The 19,322-nt window shown below is 46.8% G+C and overlaps 2 protein-coding genes across 2 annotated transcripts; both read right to left on the bottom strand.

Moving 5' to 3' along the window:
- Positions 1-5,616: 5,616 nt before the first annotated feature.
- Positions 5,617-10,620, bottom strand: slc34a2b (solute carrier family 34 member 2b). The gene is made up of 12 exons (XM_062563437.1): positions 10,572-10,620; positions 10,341-10,481; positions 10,120-10,248; positions 9,889-10,032; positions 9,417-9,528; positions 9,140-9,335; positions 8,948-9,043; positions 8,560-8,671; positions 7,507-7,674; positions 7,304-7,420; positions 7,093-7,217; positions 5,617-6,494 (listed from the first exon to the last, which is right to left on the bottom strand). The coding sequence occupies exons 1-12, from the start codon at positions 10,615-10,617 to the stop codon at positions 5,952-5,954; spliced, it is 1,929 nt and encodes a 642-aa protein (XP_062419421.1). The 5' UTR covers positions 10,618-10,620; the 3' UTR covers positions 5,617-5,951.
- Positions 10,621-14,078: 3,458 nt separating this feature from the next.
- Positions 14,079-16,640, bottom strand: LOC119217260 (elastase-1-like). The gene is made up of 8 exons (XM_037470769.2): positions 16,567-16,640; positions 16,402-16,493; positions 15,864-15,961; positions 15,605-15,733; positions 15,374-15,510; positions 14,513-14,655; positions 14,275-14,427; positions 14,079-14,206 (listed from the first exon to the last, which is right to left on the bottom strand). The coding sequence occupies exons 1-8, from the start codon at positions 16,604-16,606 to the stop codon at positions 14,189-14,191; spliced, it is 810 nt and encodes a 269-aa protein (XP_037326666.2). The 5' UTR covers positions 16,607-16,640; the 3' UTR covers positions 14,079-14,188.
- Between the last annotated feature and the right edge of the window lie 2,682 nt (positions 16,641-19,322).

Here is a 19,322-nt window from a genome sequence, read left to right as displayed (position 1 = left end):
CAGAACTGAAGCTTCTCTTATAAAACCTGTTAAATATATTTTAAGGCAGCGTTTGTTCTGACACAGTAGCTTACAAAACAGAAATTATATTGTACAAATTATTACTATCCTTATCTTTATCTTTATTATTATATGGTATGATAATGTATTATATTGTATTGTATATTGTTATTATTACTAATACTGGAAAATTGGGAACTTTTTGCCGTGGTAAAGTGAGCACGCAGACTTGATAGTAAAAGAAAATTTAAAAAATCGTACTAAATCAAAATAATCCACTAAAATATGTTTGTAAGGGCTCAAAATATTTGTGCACTTTTTTGATTCAATTTGATGAAGACTCTTCACTGGTTTGCGGCTCTGGGATCTTCGCTCCAATGGTTCAGGTATTCAGTCTCGTTGCTGAGCCCCTATCAGCCCCATCTGGATGATAAGTGCCTCTCAGGGGACTGGACATGCTGCAGCAACATGCAGGTGTGTGTGGTGGTGGTGGGGGGTTGGGGGGGGGGGGCATTTCTTTCAAGGCCGCAGCGCAGGGTTCTGAGAGGTATTGATTCAGGGCGGGCCGGTGGTCGATGCTGAAGATAAGACGATATCGCTTCGGGAGACATCAACAAGAAAAGTTTGACCGGGAAGAAAATAAGTTACCAATGAAACATTTGCAGGGCCTCTGACGGGCGGGGGGGACGGGGGGGGGGCTTGAGGTGTGTTGCTTCTGAGCGGTTTTACCAATAATGGCCGACATCCTCAGACTTTTTTTTCTCCAAAGCCGCTGCGCATCCGTTAAATACAAGAAGCTGAACTTTAGCCGCTGTCGCCTTGGCAACGAGGACACCTGCTCACCTGTTAAACGTTATTTACGGCCGGTTGCGATAATGCTCGGATCGTTGGTTAAATGAGGGGTTTCACCGCATCAACAGACTGATGTAATTATGAATTATGATCGCTCTTCCTCCTTCTGTCTCCCTCTTCAAAGGGACAAACAAAGAACAACAACAATTGATAAACATCTTTTCATGTGGCAGTTTATTAAATGCAAGATTATAGATATGTAATTCCAGCACTAAAGGAAAAAGCTTTTTCGTGCTGTGGTGCATTCAAGTACTCCTCGGATGGTCACTGTTTCGTATTTAGCAGCACCATGTCAATTTACGTCTTTACGTACGTCTGTACACAACATGTCGTTTCCAGAAATATAGTAGTCAATAACAAAGTTAAATATCACGATTTACGACACCCAATCTGATACCACTTTATTAAACAACAAACGGTTCATGTGGGTTTAGAAGCCTTGAGTTCAAAATTGGTCCGTTGCCATCTTTTTTGCAAACAATGAAAAATGACCATACTTTACTTATCATGCTTAACATACTTAACCTTTAACCTGTCAATCAGCGTGTAGCCCCGCCCCAAAGCACCCCTGTCTTATGGAATAAATCAAGAGAGAAGTAGTCATTTCCTCATAGACGTCTATGGGAGCAGAGGAGTCGCCCCCTGCTGGTCACTACACAGAAGTAGAGTCATTTCCTCATAGACATCTATGGGAGCAGAGGAGTCGCCCCCTGCTGGTCACTACACAGAAGTAGAGTCATTTCCTCATAGACGTCTATGGGAGCAGAGGAGTCGCCCCCTGCTGGTCACTACACAGAAGTAGAGTCATTTCCTCATAGACGTCTATGGGAGCAGAGGAGTCGCCCCCTGCTGGTCACTACACAGAATACACTTATCTTCTCTTTTTAGAACCGATGGTTGCCGCCCGGTTGGGAAATTGAATCAACAGGATTAACATAAATCAGCTTCACTTAATACATTTTCACTGAATTAAACTTTAACACAACACAATGATACCAAATGGAACTGACAGCTAACAGCTAACAGCTAGCATAGCTTTGTAGCTTTATCAGGGCAAAGACCCGATAACGGACCCTTTTCAGTGAGTTCACTCGGGCGTCCACAGGACCTCTGGTGACTGCCGTGGAAGAAACAAGCACTGCCACATCATTTGGTACCAAAGTATCAATTTAACTTCCCTAGCCATCCCTACTTGTCTCAGCTAGCTTAAAGCTAGCAGGGGTTGTGATGAGCACACCTGTTCCACCTGTTCTCTGCTCTCACACTCGTTACTTATTGACCGATCACTAAAACCTTTCATGTTCAGATTCGCTTTACATTCCTGTAATCTCTAAACATGTAATCATGGATCACCTGCAAGGAGAATCTGTGTCAGAACCTGAGAACCAATAGTCTACATTCTCTCTTTTAACACATAATAAAACCATCTCATATCTCCTTATTGTCCATATTTCCATTGGACGGTTCACTGGGTTGATAACAGGTCGATAATCCCGGAGTAATTCACTGCTCTGACTCACTTCAGGGTTAAAAGACACTTTGACCTTGTTGTTACGCGACTGATTTACAGCTTTCTAACTGCACATTATTTTCCAGATGAATCAAACTCTCACTGAACCCTGCGGGGTGTTTGATTGACACCGAGGGACGAACAGCTTTCCCCGTGAAGACGAAACAATTCAAAACGTTTGATTTTCAGAAGTCATGTGGCTTTGGCATGTGCAAGTCACGAAAAACAAAATCAGCTCAGAGCTATTTATATCCAACAAGAGTTACTTTAGTCACCACGCGCACGCACACACACACACACACACACACTCATCATTAAGGTTCTCGGGCTCGGGGGGAGGCCGTTGTACTGGACCCAGAACGTTCCGCTGCGCGGCTGGTACGCACCCAGCTGCTGTGATTCAGTGTTCTTCGTATTTGGTGTCATGGCGACACACTGCCGCCGCCTCCGGTCACTTCCGACCCCCCCGAGCTCCGATCGTCGTTACGCAAAATGTTTAAAAATTTAACCTACATGTCAGGATCCGGGTCTCTCTCTCTCTCTCTCTTCCCCTCTGCCGTATACACTCACTGACACACTCATTTGCCCATTAGTCTCACCTTAGCGCACACACCCACTTCTCACGTAGCCTTCCCATCCACCTGCCGCCCATTTCAATCAGTGCCCGCGCCGTTTGCTGCTACACCTGTTTCTCGTCACGTCTAATCACCCTGTCTATATCTTGCGTGTGTTCCCTTTGTGTCTTGTCGGATTGTTCTTGTGAGTCAAGCCCCTTGCCCTGTCCAGCAGCCTCAAGACCGCCTCTGTTTTTGCACACAGCCAAGTCCTGCTCGTCCGGCCTCCAGCGTCGTGCTTCGCTCTCCAAGGAGGAGACTCCCCTGTCTGGAGGATTATTTTACGTTTTGCCTTCTGCCCAGCTGGTCTCCTAGAGAAGAATTTTTGTTCTATGTTTTTGCCATCGAGCTCGGCTCGCCGTTTCTGTTGAACATTAAAACCCTTATTTTGTGACCTCCCTCTGCGCGTGGATCTTTGCCGCCCGATACCGTGACAAAACGTGACGCTACAGCATTGTGAGCAAAACGGAAGTGAGAATTTAATGCGAAAGAGAAATATTAAACATTAAAACAGTAGATAACACGTATTTGTGTCCCAATTGCAGGCAATTCACATTCATTTAAGTTATATATCATATAATATTCAGTGTAAGGAATATTGGGGATTAGCATTTTGTTAGCATCCGGCTAGCCGAACCATCCTGGTGTACTGGTTTGTAGAAGCTTCCCACCAGTCTGCTGTAACACTGGGAGCTCTGGTTGACCTCCAGATCTTTAATAGTTTCTCCACCAAAGTTCTCCTGTATTTTCCATGCATCTGTGATTCACTTCTCTCACGCTTTAATCCGCTGATCTTTTCTTTCCAACAGTTAAACTGTTAGCTCATCCGTCTCTTTCAAAGACATGATTGACTATTGGCCTCCGTCACACCACCACCCGCCCAGTCCCCCCCACCAGATCCATCACCCCCACCACCTCAGCCATTCCATCAGCCTCATCAGCCTCATTAACCACCTCCACCAGTGTCTGGATGGTGGGGGGGGGGGGGATTTATGATGCTGCCGTTCCGACGCCCCTCTATTATAAATCTCCCTGAAGAGTCCATAAAGACTTCTTAGTCGCACATCTGTTCATAACAAACTATCATCTTTGGTTCTTTTCGCTGCAGTAAATCATGTGAAGACTTCGATAGACCTCGAATGCAGCGATGCTCACTGATAATTCTGTGCAATCATTTTCACCTTCTGTTTGGAGTTAAATGTTATATATAAGATTATATATGAACTCTTTGGTTGTAGCTCGGACTGCTTTCCCCACTTGTGAGGAGAAAAGACTCTGATTGTGTATCAGGGAAAAGAATACAGCAGAATTCCTCCGAAGCCCCGCATGCTGCTCCGACTCCTCGTATCTTTGTGAACAATTGTTGCCAAATGCCAGCAGCTTTTGTGGATGATTCAATATGAGGCATATTTCATAATATTAACGGCTAGCTCAAATTAAACATAGCTCTCGAACCAATAATAAGAGTATTTGCTCTACGACGTGGGTCAAATATTTCTCCCTCCTGTCATATAAAGCGTTGTGGACTATCACGGCTTTATAATCTAACTTTCCAGGGTCCCTTCTATTCTCCCTCTTTGACTTTTGAGTTGTGCAACTCCCAGAAACGTGCGTGTGGTTGAGGTAGAACTGAGGACGAATCTTCGCTCTCCTCCCGGTGAACTCACCGGTCAGCTGGCGATTTAGGATTATCAATTTATTACAGTCCATCAGCTGGGTGAATATGTGAGGATGAAATGTGTTTAACTCCCCTGTTACTTCCGTGAAATATTTAATAAATGAAACAGAAAAAGCAGAGAGTCAGAATTGCCGGAAAAAGTTTCCACATGGAAGGAAATCTGACGCAGTGTAATAGTACACGGCGTAATTTTAAAAAAGAAGTCAAAATTATCACACAATAAAAAAAGAATTCATACTGCTATTAAAGTGTCATTGAGTGGAAAGTATTTCAACATTATCCTGAGATCAAATGTAAGATGACAGACAGCATTGTCCGCTGACCCGACAAATGATAATAGAGTTGTAAATAAAACAATAAACGATGTGGCTAAAGTCTCCCTTTTATCTGGACCTCGTAAAGCCAGAAAGGACGCTGTCCAGGTGCGGCAGCGGAGGTGTGGGGGTGGAGCCAAGCACTTTAATTGGACCCGCGAGGTCAGGTGACAAAGGGTTACTCTCGTAAACTGGTGCAACTTTTATCATTTTTTTCCACAGCGCTTTTACAGTGAACCATTTGTCATTATTTAGCCAAAAAGCATCAAAATTGACGGTACATTCCTGTAATTTATGATTCTGACTGCATCTCTGCATGACATTTTTTTTTTCCTTTTGAAAAAACGTTTTTAAAATATAAAATTTTTGACACATTCTTTTTTTTGAATTGCTTACCTCATGGAATAAAAAGCTACCTGTAAAATCTTTGCATCAAGTTCCAGTCTGAAGTCAGGAACTCGCTGTTCAAAGGCAAATCAGATATCAAAGCCATAATGTGTTTGCTGCAGGAAATCATTCTCTCAGCAGCCCCAATGTTCCGGTGTCTGATATGAATCCTGCACATAAGCTAATAAATCAAATTAAAATGAGTTTGTGTTATAAACGTACCTAATGAAAAGAAAGTGACAAAACTGCATTTTAAAAATAGTAATTTCTTTATTTTACAAATATTGTATAGTCTTAAATACTGAATGATAACAAATATTTTCAGCGCTACATTAAACATTTAAAATTTAAATTGTAAATATAAGCTTTTATAAGACGGCCTTTTCTCATGCACCATAAGAAATATGAAAATAAGTATTGAGTGTCTGAACCACCCAGAGCTAAGTCATAGTCTAAGCAGATCGACTGAAGTACACATAGAAAACATCACATCAAACATCATCACAAGGCCAGAAACAGCAGGTTCAACACGTGAATCATGGGAGCCACCCCAGCGCTTGAGTTCCGCCCGGAGACGCAGATCAAACTCCTCCGCGTTAAAAGCGCGCCGCTCTCGCCGCCGAGTCCTCGTCCCTCGCCATGGCGGGGTTATCGTACATCTCCAGACTCCTCCTGCCCTGGTTCATCACCTTCTCGTCCTCCTCCTTCTTCTTGCAGCACTTGCAGCACTTGCAGCAGCAGCAGCAGTGTTTGCCGCATAAGCCGAAGATGAAGTTCACCACGACGTCCCACGGCGCCAGGGAGCGCATGGGCCGCGGGAGGAAGTCCCAGCTGCGCAGGCAGAGGGGCAGGAAGCGGACACAGTGGGACTGCATCACATTGACCACGATCACGAAAACCGCCAAGGTGACCAGTGGTACGCCAACGCCCACCAGGACCTGCCAGCCGGCCACCGACAGGCCGAAGACGGTCAGGGGGAAGACCAGGAAGCACAAGATGAGGTAGAAGGCGGCGAACCAGCGGTACCTAGCGGTGCGGTTGCCGAGGCCTCGGGCCAGCCGGATGGGCAGCCGCGTGAAGGGTATGGGATACCACAGTATGATGCCCATGATGTTGAAGAAGAAGTGGCAGAGGGCAATCTAAAAGGGAAAACCAGGCTGTGAGATCTCAGAAGATATTAATGTCCTCATTTAACGCATTAGACCGGGCTGGTTGAACGCTAACGTTAGCATGCTAACACGTTTGCAACGAGAAGCTTGTTGATTTTCAGCAGGTTGTACAATGTTAACCCCGTTCACTCTAGTGTTTTATTGTGTTGGCGTGCTGACATTTTATAATCAGTGGTAAAAAGCACAAAGGAGGCTGATAAGACGTTCTTTAATGTTGGTGATGTTGATAACCAGGTATATTTTCCATATATTTAAACATATTTCAAATCAAGAGGTTTTTCATTATTCTCCTGTCTGGCATCTAATTATTATTGTGAGCATTTAGACAAATTTACGCTAAAAATAAGAGTTTGGTCTTTAGAGTTCATCCTCTGGGGACAATGAGTATCTGTAACGAAGTTCATGAAAATCCATTCATTCATTAAAGGGTGGTTTAGTGATGCTGGAAAGGAGCTGAGATGATCACCAGAGTCTGTAAGGTTCGTCCACTGGGGACCACAATCGTTTTTTGCTAGCTTCCAGCATGGCAAACACAGGACCACAAGGGAACATCTGCGCCGCGTCTCACCTGCAGCGAGTTGGCTAGCGTCTCTCCGGGGCTAGCCATAGCAGCTAATATAGCCGTGGTCGTCGTGCCAATGTTGGAACCCAGCGTCAGAGGATAAGCTCTCTCCAGGCTAATGACGCCAATACCTGGTGAAGGAAGGCCGACCAGATATAATCCACGTTGTTCAAAAATATATATATTTTAAGGACACGCTACGTAATCGTGGACTTACCGACGAGAGGAGTGATGGCCGAGGTGAAGACCGAGCTGCTCTGAACGATGAAGGTCATCCCCGCCCCCACGAACATCGCAATGTAGCCGGTCACCCAGGCGAAGGGGAAGGGGAAGTCTGTGGTCAACCAGAAGCACCGCAAGCTGAGCAATACACCAGGTGAGCTCAGATGTGCCGACTATCAAACGGGGCTATCTCTGTACCTGTGTTGAGCACCTTCTTGATGACCACAGCCACCTGTCCCTTCAGCATGGAGTTGAGCAGTTTGACGATGAGGATGAGGCAGGTGCAGAGGGTGAGCAGGGACAGAGCCAGCAGGATCAGGCCCACGGCCAGGTCCGGCAGGTTGGCGCTGGCGAAGATGTGTTTGCCTGGGACGGACGGTCAAAGAGAAAGTCGGTTCGCGTCCACACAAGGCTCGACATTGGTGACCGCTAAATATCGCCTCGCTCCTCTCTGTGAGCTAATTTTTCTTCCAACCGCTTGTCTTCTAAATTTTCACTCTCTTTTACTTTCTTTTTGAACAAGTCTCAATGTTTGCATAAAGAAAGTGTACAGACCAAAAACACGGTTCTCCGAACTTAGCTGAAACGAGAAGTCTACGTTGATTTCAGGTTACTTCAGTAACGGCACAAAGGTAGAAATTTTGTTTTTATAAAATGGCATTTTGAGCATTAGCAGGATACCACACCATACCGTCAATAGGTGTTAGCACGCTAGATTCTAAAGGTATACTGAACGGTGTTGTTCCTTTATTACGTCGTCCTGTCTACATCTCCTGTCATGGCTCACTTTTACGTCTATCTTGAGTCTTTTTTTTGTCCACGGAATCCGCCGGCATCACAAACATTTCCCTTCTGTCGGCATTCTCTCTCTAATGGCTTTTTGGTTTTGCCAGAAAATGTCACAATATTTCTTCAGGGAGGGCTCCATGGCAACAACACTCCGCCGCTTGACCTTGTAGCTGTAAGAAGAGGGTGGAGGAGGGGGGATTGGTGGGGGGGTGCAGGATACTTTGACCATTTAATTGTCACAAGGTACTGAGCAGGTACACAGGTCAGGGAAGGGTTTCAGCTGAGTCACCTGCTACAGCTCAAAGGTAGCCATTGTCCAAACATCAGAAGGTCTGGATGAAGGAGCTTGTTGTGTCTCATGTGTCACCGAGACTCACTGGATCCGATAATCCTAACTCTTTTGTAAATCTTTGTGAGGAGGGGGGGGGTTTCTCCTTATTCTACCGGCGCTTACACACTTACATTTCTCTTGGTATTCGATCCAAGACGAGTTCATCTGGGTCCAGGTCAGGTTTCCCTCCTCCCAGCACAAAGCCCCGGCGGTGCAGTTCTCCACTGTTGCATTCCAGAAAGTCTGCAGGAAAGAAAACAACTTAAAATGCAGGAGCAGCAATAATTAACAAGTCAGTGATGATCTCTAAATTACCCCACGCAGCATTCCAGCCTTGATAAAATAACACACCTTCAAAGCGTGAGCTAACAATCCAATCACTGCGGTCGCGATGCTCGCAGGACAATAGCAGTGATTAACCGGAGGAGAAGAGGCAACAAAAGCCTCATCATATGTTTTTACTGCCACCGCGTTGTGTCTCAGTGGGTCTGCAAACTAATAATTTAGGTGTGCTCTTACCGTGTTGGTCTCTGTTTTGCACCACACTTTGATCAGACTCTTGTTCCTGGCCGACGGGTCACCGGTGGCAATGCCCGTGATGACAGATTTATCCAGCTAGAGGGAAAACACACAATCAAATCAAAGGTAATAATTAAAGAATTCTTGATGTCAACGCTTCGCGCCTCCCGGAGCCGCCGGGCCGCACCGCACCTGGATGATGGAGTCGGTGAGCGGGTCGGTGATGACGTTGAGCAGGTCGGGGGCGTTATCCCCGCCCTGGATGTTGAAGGACTCGATGATGAGGTGGGTGAGCTTGTACAGGACGCCCGTGGCCACTTCCAGAGGCAGGAGGATCATCACCGACAGCCAGTTGAAGAAGTCGTGCACCGTGGCGCCGGCGAAGGCCCTGGGAGCGAAAGGGTCAGGCGGTGCATTAGCGGAGTCGTTCGTCTTCGTTGCGCAATCGTTACTTTAGGCTCTGATTTACCTGCGGAACTCGTTGCGGTCTCCCGCCTGCATCATCGCCACGATGGTGTTGGTGACCGATGTGCCGATGTTGGCGCCCATGATGATCGGAACCGCTGATTGGACATCGAGCACTGAGAAAAAACGGCGCGGTTACGTTACTGTTTTCCCACTACGGCTCATTACATGGAATAAGATTTAATTATAACATAATATTTGAACTCTCAGTGGTTGTTTTGACTGATTCTGTTGTTGTTGTTGTTATTTGTAGTTTTACATCTTCTTGTCTCTTTGTAGTTGTGTCGGTCTGTTTTGTGTCTTGTTGTGATTTCAGGTTTGATTCTGAGACATGTTGTAGGGGTGGAATATCGGGGCTCCGGACCCTTGAGGCCCCCCAGGGCCCGTGCCCCTCTTTGCCCGTTCGGTAGTCCGTCCACGCACGCTTCTGTCCGCGGTGGACGTGTTGACAGGCCGTGTGCGTGTGTCCCACTTACACCCTGAGGACACCATGCTGACCACAATGGAGGAGGAGGTGCTGGAGCTCTGCACCAGCACCGTGACTAACACCCCGATCACCAGCCCGGCCACAGGGTTGGACAATATCACATTGTCCTGGAAGATGTCACCAGCAGCTTTTCCTGTACACACACACACACACCCTCAGGTAAAAAAAGCGCATTATCCTGAAGACAATCTAAACGCGTGGTGATACTCTGGTGATTTACCTCCGACCAGCTGGAAGGCGGAGCTGAGGACATCCAGCGAGCAGATGAACAGGTAGAGCAGCCCGACCAGCATCACGGCCTTCATAATACCACTGAGCACCCGCAGGACCTTCCCTTTAGTATCCAGGTCTGTGAAAAGAAACCACACAATGTCTCCTGACTCAGGGTCCGGGCTTTGGTTAAAGCTTCCGCCGGCTGCGGGGGACGGCGAGCTGCCTCACCCGACCACTTGACCCCGGTGTCTCTGAGCTCGGGCAGATCCCAGGGGTCGGCCTCGTCCGGGTCCCCGTTCACCAGGTCCACGGTGGAGTAGGACGGCAGGATGCCGGCATCTTTAGCCGGGCCGTTGTCATTGTCGTTGTCTACGGGGGGGGGGGGTACAGGGGGCAGGTTAGAAAACAGCGGCACAGGTGAAGCGAGTTTTGGAACGGTCAGAGAGTAAAGGGACGCACCGAGAGTCGGGGAGGAATCGGCCCCCACCTGTGGTCTAGGAGCCATGACGGTCTGTGGAAGGAAAAACATTCCATTAAATTCAAGACAAGTCAGTTATTTTCTGCCACATTAGAAGACGAAGGTTTTGTTCCTCCAAGAAGTTTGTTCAAGTGGAAACGTGTCACCTGGTCAAGCCAGCCTTTCAGAATAAAAGAACTTCTTTGACGCAGTGACTTTAGTCAACAAGCTTAGCTGTTCTACGGCCATGATAACGTGATGACATCATAAAATCACAAAAGCCTCAACGTTTGAGTTTGAGATCCAATAAAACTACATCTAAAAATCTCTGTGATGACAATAAAAATAACTCCAAAAAAGGTACAACGATTTCTCCTCCTCGTCCTCCTGCTCCTCAATGCAATCATCTCAATAATCAAATGTCCTTTACGCACCTGCAGCGGAGCGGGCGGCTTCACCTGGGTCACCTGTAGCTCTCCTCCGGGCGCAGCGCCGCTTATATAGCGCGGCGCCGAGCACACACGCACTCACGCGCGCGCACACGCACGCACACACACCCGCACACGGAGGCTCAAAGGTCGCGCACACTTGTGCAGCGTGCGAGAGGCTGCGAGGTGCATTTATGTGTGTGATAAAAGCGATGTAATGCTTTGATTAATGGGTGGAGGAACGCAGCGTGGTGATGATTAGTGACATCTGATATCTTTGTTTGTATTTATTTATCATGTTTGAAGCAGTGAAATAATTAAACAACGTGTTTGTATCAAACACACGTGTACAGCGTTCAGTCCAAGCAGCAGGTGGAAAGAAAGTGAGGCAGCTGCCCCCTGGGGGCCGGAAGTGCAACAGCAGGCTGCACATATTTGTGTCACATCTTTATTGTTTTCGCTGTATTTTGTCCCTTTTTGTGATTTTTAAAGGAAGGCTTTTTCCATGTTTGATATATTGTTTTAATCTCTCTGCAATGTATTGTATTATTCATTACTATAATTTGCAGTAGTAGTAATAATTTAATAATAATACATATAATATATACATATATTCATATGTATGTATATATTATTATATACTACTCTTCAGCCCAACTGCTTATACCTTTTAACAGAGGTTGTAAATATAGACGGTATTTTGTATTATTAATTATATTTCTGGATAACGTTGTCGTTAAATTTTACATTTAATACACACATTGAATCATATCCCACACCGGAGCAACACTTTTGTGCAAGCTACATAAACACACAAGGCATTTTCACACAGCTGTGATAGTACAGATGTTAAGACGTTTATAGCACGTACCCACACCCACACCCACACACACACACACACACACACACTTTTTTAATGCTCATCAGTTCATCAGGAGAGATACAACTGTAATAACATATGACGTGTGAAACCAATGGAATGTGTAAAAGTTAATGATCGATCCAAGTTTCAGTTACTCCCAAAGCTTCAATAAAACAGTATATTTAACGCTGCACTAAAACAGAGTTCACTCAGTTCACATTGAACATACATGTTTGGTATAGGAGCACTTCTTCTTCTTCTTCTTCTTCTTCTTCTTCTAAATCTTCTTCTTCTAAATCTTCTTCTTCTTCCCCTTTTATTACTGAGACCAGAGCTGAGACATTTATCTCCAGACCCAGAGAGCTGATCACTGATCACTGATCACTGAGCTGATCATGCTTCTAGCCGATCATAACCAGCGATCAATAGCACACACACACACACACACACACAGAGGCACACAAAGGCAACACAATACAACGAGGGACTCACTGCGATGATAAACAAAGTGAACATATTGGGTTTCAGTATCAAACCTCAAGTAAAACATTCACAACAGCAGCAGTGGGTTGGTTTACTTATTAATGAATGATGATCATTATTTGCTTCGTTAATTACATTTATTTAATTTTACTGCATATATTTGAATGCACCCATAAAAAAGTATTTTGTTTTTGTAATCTACAGCTGATGTTAACGATCATTTAACTCTTATGAACACCGTTAATATATATATATATACTTTCAAATCGTTTTTACTTAGAATCTAACTTTATTAATACAAATGAAGGAAAATCACTCATGTTTTTTATTGGAAGCTATAAATCGGATTGTGATTGTTTCTACAAATATTGCATAACTGAGTAATTTTGAAGGCCTTTCATTATTTTGCAGATAACATAAGTGCAGCCCAATAAAGATTTCATATTCATGACATTTATGATGATGGACGACGGTTTACAGAAGCTTCTGTGCAGTGACGACCTTGACCGTGACCTCTCCTCGTTGTCCCCGGCAACCTGACACGAGTCAGGTCTAAAAAAGCATCTTCACGATAAGTGGCTCCATTTTACCGCTCACCTGGTCACTTATTGACTAAAGCCGTTGGGTTTCCTCCTCATGTGACAGCAGGGGACCCACTGACCTTTGACCTTTGACCTTTGGACCTCGTCGTCCCTTCACCCACATCTCGAAAACTTGATTGAGTTACACATTAGTTTCTCGGGTAAAAACCCATCCCGTCTCCAGCTTCCCTGAAGTGGTGTCCTTGCGTGCTCCCCGACTCGTTGTTGTTCTCCTCCTGTTGTTATGGCACCAGAGTCAATGATTGGCCGAGGGGGGGGGGGAGGTGTCAGCGGGTTCATGTCACCCGGTTCCCTGCAGCAGCGTGCCGCTGTGATCCATAAAGGCATAAAGACACAGTAATGGAGGTCACCACCTATGTGTGATGGAGAGGCGGTCCTCAGGTGGGGGGGGGGCGGAGCCCAAAGAGCCTCTCTGGGAGAACGCGACGAGCACGAAGGCCACGTTTGAAAGATGACATCATCCACGGCGACGTGTTGAAATAATAACACGACACTTGTATAAATATTAATGTCAGAAACCTCCTCTTTAGATTCTATTCACATTCAAGTTAAGCCCACTGAAAGAATCCAGAACTTGTTTAACTAAAGTATCGTCGTCTCTCGTGTCCACTGGATGGAGCCGATGTGGCGCTGCGAGGACTCAGCAGCTCCACACCTCCACCAGCAGGTGGAGATGAACACATGACTCCCTCAGCAGGTCATTCTGAAACGGGCCTTCAGTACTCTCACTGCACTGTAGTATTTATTCTGAGTGGCATTACTACTTCTAATATGTTACGAGCCGTGTTTTGTTCACCGCGTATCATCATATTCATCAGATTCTTCACGAGAGGCTCAAAGCGCGGCGGCGGAGCCCAGCGACCTCTGAGGCCGTCGATCCATCAGTCGCCCACACACACCTCTTCCTTCTCACGACGCGACGTCGGGAGCTTGAAATGCTGAATCTCTCTTTAAACACCTTTTGAGTCGTAAAGGGAGTCATTATTTGAGTTGGCTAGAGAGTACTTTTGAGATAATTTCCCCCTGTTGTGTTTTGATTTTTACTGGAAGCAACCGTTGGAAACGCTTGAGTTGACGAAATGAAATATCAAGCGTGGGTTGAAATGCATTGATTGACAATCAGGGACGTGGCGATAAAAGATGATATTTTATTTCACTACATTATATCTTTTCATACCCTGATCGTTCAGACTCTGATAATGAAAACATTGGGATTGATTATTGATCCATTGGAGTCCGGTTCCTCAGTACCGCAGCATGACCTGAAGAGAAAACAAGACTTATTGATGATGAAATCTGAGTGACCCTGAGCTGTCGATCAATAACTCACGTCCCCGAGCCACTCGGTGAAGGCGGAGGTGCGGGTGAAGACGGTGGGCTTCTTCTCCTCGTTGCAGACCCGGGAGGACACGAAGCTGGTGACGCCCTGGACGTACCAGCGACCGTCGGCGCCCAAGCAGCTGAGAGGACCCCCGGAGTCTCCCTGAGGACCAGAGACACAGTGTGAGGAGCCTCCTCCACGGCAGGGGGTTCACCTCTTGAGGGGGGAGCGCCGGGGCCTCGCTCACATTGCAGCCGGAGACGGCGCCGCCTCCCGCGCAGATCATGGAGCTCTTCACGGTGCCGCCCCACCAGTCGCTGCGACTGCACACGGCGTGCTCCACCACCGGCAGCAAGGCCTGCTGCAGCTCATCGGGCATGGGGCCGTGGGCTGAGACGGGAGGACAGGGGGAGGACGGGGGGAGGACGGGGGGTGGACGGGACGAGGACGCGAGAAGGAAAAAAAATCACCTGACTTTGCAAGGCATCATTTTGAAAACGTGAAATTAAATATTTCTATTTGCTAAAAGAATTCCTCCAGGGCTTTTATTGTGAAAGGTAAGAACAGAAGGTGTGGATATGTACGAATTACGTTCTGTGTGAAGGTATTTATGCGTCAAACTATGATAAATCTGTGATAAAGTACAGACATTCAGACCCTTGAGGACAAAAATGTTTCATTGACACCAATTAAAACATCGATGTAAAAAATATTCTATTAACCTATTAAAGTAAAACATAGTTCTCCTGGTTGCATCTCTGCTGTATTACGGAGCTAATTAATGTAATTCTCCTGGTGTCCACTAGGGGCAGCACTACTGTATTATGGAGTTAATACATGTCATTCTCATGGTGTCCACTAGGGGCATCGCGGGCGCATTGTGGAGTGAATACATGTAATTCTCCTTGTGTCCACAAGGGGCAGCACTATGGTATTATGGAGTTAGTACATGTCATTCTCATGGTGTCCACTAGGGGCATCACTTCTGTAATAAGGCCCATTGCAGTGTTTGATACAATTTAGTTGACCGATTATCTGTCTAAAAAGCAACAGTAGCATTATCTAAAAAAAATAAGTTGTTAAATGAAAGGCTGACAGGTGTCTTTACTGTAAAGGTTTCCCCAGCCGGAGATGAAACACGGGGCGCCGTGCGCGGGCATCTCCCCGGCCTGCGGGAGACAGGCCACGCCCACGCTGTCGTTCAGGATGGGGCTCTTGTCCAGTTTCAGCAGGGCGAGATCGTTGCTGCGAGAGGGTCATTGTTCGTAGGAGAGAGCTTCACTGAAACCATCTGAGCTGAGACAAATCATAATGCCCTTAAATAATACAATGAGCTCACCCGTCAGCCACGAAGTCAATGTCCCACATCGGGTGGACGACGATGCGCAGGACGTCTCTGACCTGCTCGGTGCCCTCCTGCCGGCTCATGTCGTGCTCCCCCATCACCACCCGGTACACGTCTCCTGGCCTGTGAGCACACCTCATGTTCAGACCACGCCTCCCTCGCGCCGCCGCACAAACGCCCCCCCCCCCCCACCCACCCCCCCGTGTGCACGCGCTGCCCCACAAAGCGCCCGCGGCGTCTCGTTGTCTCTCACCAGATGCAGTGTCCGGCCGTCAGCACCCAGCGAGGTCCGATCAGAGTCCCTCCGCAGGTGTGATGCCAGCGGCTGCCGTGCTTCACCTGCAGGGAGATCTGAGGAAAAGGATGTTGATGATCGGTGTGTGTGTGTGTGTGGGGGGGGGGGGGGGGGGCTTAAGCACAGGGGTGCTGGGCTAAGCTAAGCTATAAGCTCCTTTCTATTAGCAACATGTAACTTTATTGCTTTAACAGTTTAGCATATAAGCTACATTGCTATTTATATGTAAATTGTTTATTCTATTAGCCATGTGTCTTCAGCCTATTAGTATCATTATTTCTTTATAGTTAACCTTTCTGTAGTATTTTTTCTCCATCTCCAAAACACTTTGCTGAACTTGAGCCGCAGTTCAACATGTCAAACAGATTTATTATTAATTCCACCCAGCGAGACAGCCTGCTGACACGTTGGACGTGTGACCGTTGCCCCGAAGTCTTTTCCTTTCTTTTTAGCTCCCGCTTGACGCCGTGAGTTCTGAACATGAGGTTCACGGTACCTGCCAAGGCCAGCTGTGGGGGCGGGCGGCCTCTCCGTTCACCACCCGGCTGGTGGTGTCAGGCTGGAACGCCGGCGCTCCGCATCCAAGAACTACACAAAACACACGTGGGTTAGTGAGACGATTCCATCTCATCGCCGCTTCCAACCTCCACGGGCCACTCACCATGAGCCGCCTGAAGCAGCAGGAGGGCCAGAGTCCTCATGGTGGAGTCAGTCTGGAGACACGCACAGTTCAGCTCTCTTATATCACCCCCCCCCCCCCCTCCCCCTCCCCCTCCCCCTCGACTGGACCCGGAGAACATCGTTATCAGCCGACCGGCTCTGAGAAAGACCTTCTGTTCCGCAGGTGCGTCGACGACACGCTGACCTGCTCCTGCTTGAATAAAATGCACACATGCTCATACATGTGAACATCTTACATCATTAGATCAGGACTAAGCTGAGACTGGTTCACATAGAGGACCAGGTCTACACTGAGACTGGTTCACATAGAGGATCAGGACTGCAGAGTAACTAGTAACTAATTAATCGTTGGCATTAATGAAGAGAAGAACATTACATCCATTAATGTGAACTGCAGACAGAACGATGGACGTTAATTATGATCCCTGAGAAGCTCGTTCCAAAATGTATCCCCAAAGAAAATCAATAGTTTGCATTTAGCTGCAGTGAAAAAGCCTGAATACATAGAACAAAGTGTTCCTGGGGGGGGGGGGATCAGCTGCAGTAGCAGTTTGGGGAGAGGAGAGCGAGGCGGGTTCGATGTCCTCAGCTGTCTCTCAGCTCAATAAGTACCTTTAACCCCCTCCACCACAGAACACAACTGTGGTGGACGTTCCTCCCCCCTCGCTCAGACGCCCTCTCCTCCCTCCTGGGGGAGACGCACCCATCTCTCTCCCCCTGCCCTGAATGCAAAAATCAAACCGAGCAGCTGAGAGGCTTTGCTCCTTCTGACGACTCTCCACCCGTTGGAGGAAGCTTCGGTTTACGGGTTTTACAGCAGTTCGGTCAGGTGGGGGCGCCATTTATTACGAACCGGCGGAAGTAAAACAAAAGCATTTTAAATCATTTTAATTCAATTTCAATTCAATCAAGGGATTTTACGGCTGTTTTTAACATTTGCTACAAACTTTGTACATCGGGACCCTTTTACGACCCAGCGATTTAATATTTTTGCTAAGCCGTCAGACGTCTTTGATAGAAACACGACCACGACGTAATGTCACGACAGTCTGCACGTAGCAACAGGCCGACACGCTGACGGGAGTCCAACAACTGCAGACAAATTGCCGACATAACATTTTACAGCACAAAATATTTGATTTATATGATGAAATGGCTGGAAAAGTACAGCTTGGTGTGAAGTTATACGAAGTCTGCAAGAAAAGAAAAAAACAGCCTTTCAGTAGTTTTTCTTCTGTTTAAAAAAAGGAATCCCATGAAGACATTGTTCTGCTGAAGTAGGTAAATCGATATTTCTGAAGAGAAATGCAGTTAGCCACAGAAGCAGGCCGGCTCTTTATTCAGTGGTGGACAGAGATAAATTATCTGGGACCGGCCAGCACTGTTTAAGGCCAAGTACATTTCTCCCAAGGTTTTCAGATGTGTCAAAATATCTGACGAGTGCAGCCTGGAGACGGAGGAAATGCTGCCAATTAGACCTTTGCAACATAAATCACACTTTACCGCTGTCACGCGCAGTGGCCAACGTTCAGCTCACAGTCGCCCGAAGGAGCAGAATCTCGGTCGTTAATAGGAGGCTCGAAGTAGGTTGAACAAACGCGGAGCACATGCAGTCCGTTCATGATATCAGCTTTCACCAAGAGGCGATACGTGAACAGGAGGTTATTGATAGCTCACACTACACAGCACATCTCCCGAGATTCATATTATTCCTCCACAAAGGCATCCCTCTCGGTGTGAAGGGAAATCCTGACAGATAAGACGATTGATGCCACTCTCATGTTTGCATGGTTCGTTGAATATAAAAGCCTGCTGCTGATTAGCTCAGCTCACCTGCAAATAGGTAACTTTTGCGTTTTTGTTGAGTTATCTGAGAGCGATGAAGCGCTTACAGCCGATGTGTTGGGAGGGAGAACAGCTTTAAAACCAACGCGTTGCCATCTATGCTAAGCTAACAGGCTGCTGAGCTACTTTAACGCCATCCGGTTCTCTCACTTCTGCAGTTTAAGTCGTTTAAGACGACAATCGAGGCCAAATTTATTTTACCTTCAGACGTCTTGTTCTGATTGCGTAGCAGCGGTGCGGTCATTGTTAGAAGGAAGAACAACTACGACTGCCCTTTGCTGTCCTCCATGGATCCTCGAGCCGAGCAAACAACAAAGCAGAATGAAATAAAAAGGCTGTTGATAACTGGCAGCGATGGATAAATGAAATCCTTTCATCATAAAGTCTTTAAACATTACGATCTTTTACTTCACTCTGATGATTCAACCTTAACACCTCAAACACCCCGCTGGTCGGCTCTGAAAAAAAGTGAGTTTTCACCAGTAATCGACTCCATTTGGGGACCTCGGGACTCCTGTGGAGCTACTTTTAAGTTTGATTCATTGCCGCCCTTCCCCCTTCTCTTGTGTGTTTTTTTTTTGTTTTACCTCCTCTTCCTCCTACCGCCTAACTAAAACCTTGTTGGTCAAATTAAAAACAGTTTAGCCTGCTACACTGGCTTGCATCACATGCCCATGAACACAAAGTGCTTTGGACAGAGGCCCTGTTATTATCTCTGCTCCTTTAGCTCACAAATCAGACTCTGGCTTCAGCTGCCGGCTCCGATGCGATGGGAGGATTTTTTGAAGGACGGTGGAAACGAAGGAGCCCGGCGTCTTTATTGCGGAAACTGCTTTTTCAGGGCGAGGGGGGGGGGGGGGAGCGTCCCAGCGCGTGGAGCGCAGATCTGGG

The sequence above is a fragment of the Pungitius pungitius genome, chromosome 7 (assembly GCF_949316345.1).
Source record: "Pungitius pungitius chromosome 7, fPunPun2.1, whole genome shotgun sequence".
Classification (NCBI taxonomy): Eukaryota; Metazoa; Chordata; class Actinopteri; order Perciformes; family Gasterosteidae; genus Pungitius; species Pungitius pungitius.
Note: the sequence above shows the minus strand (reverse complement) of the source record. Positions and strands in the feature narration are given on the sequence as shown.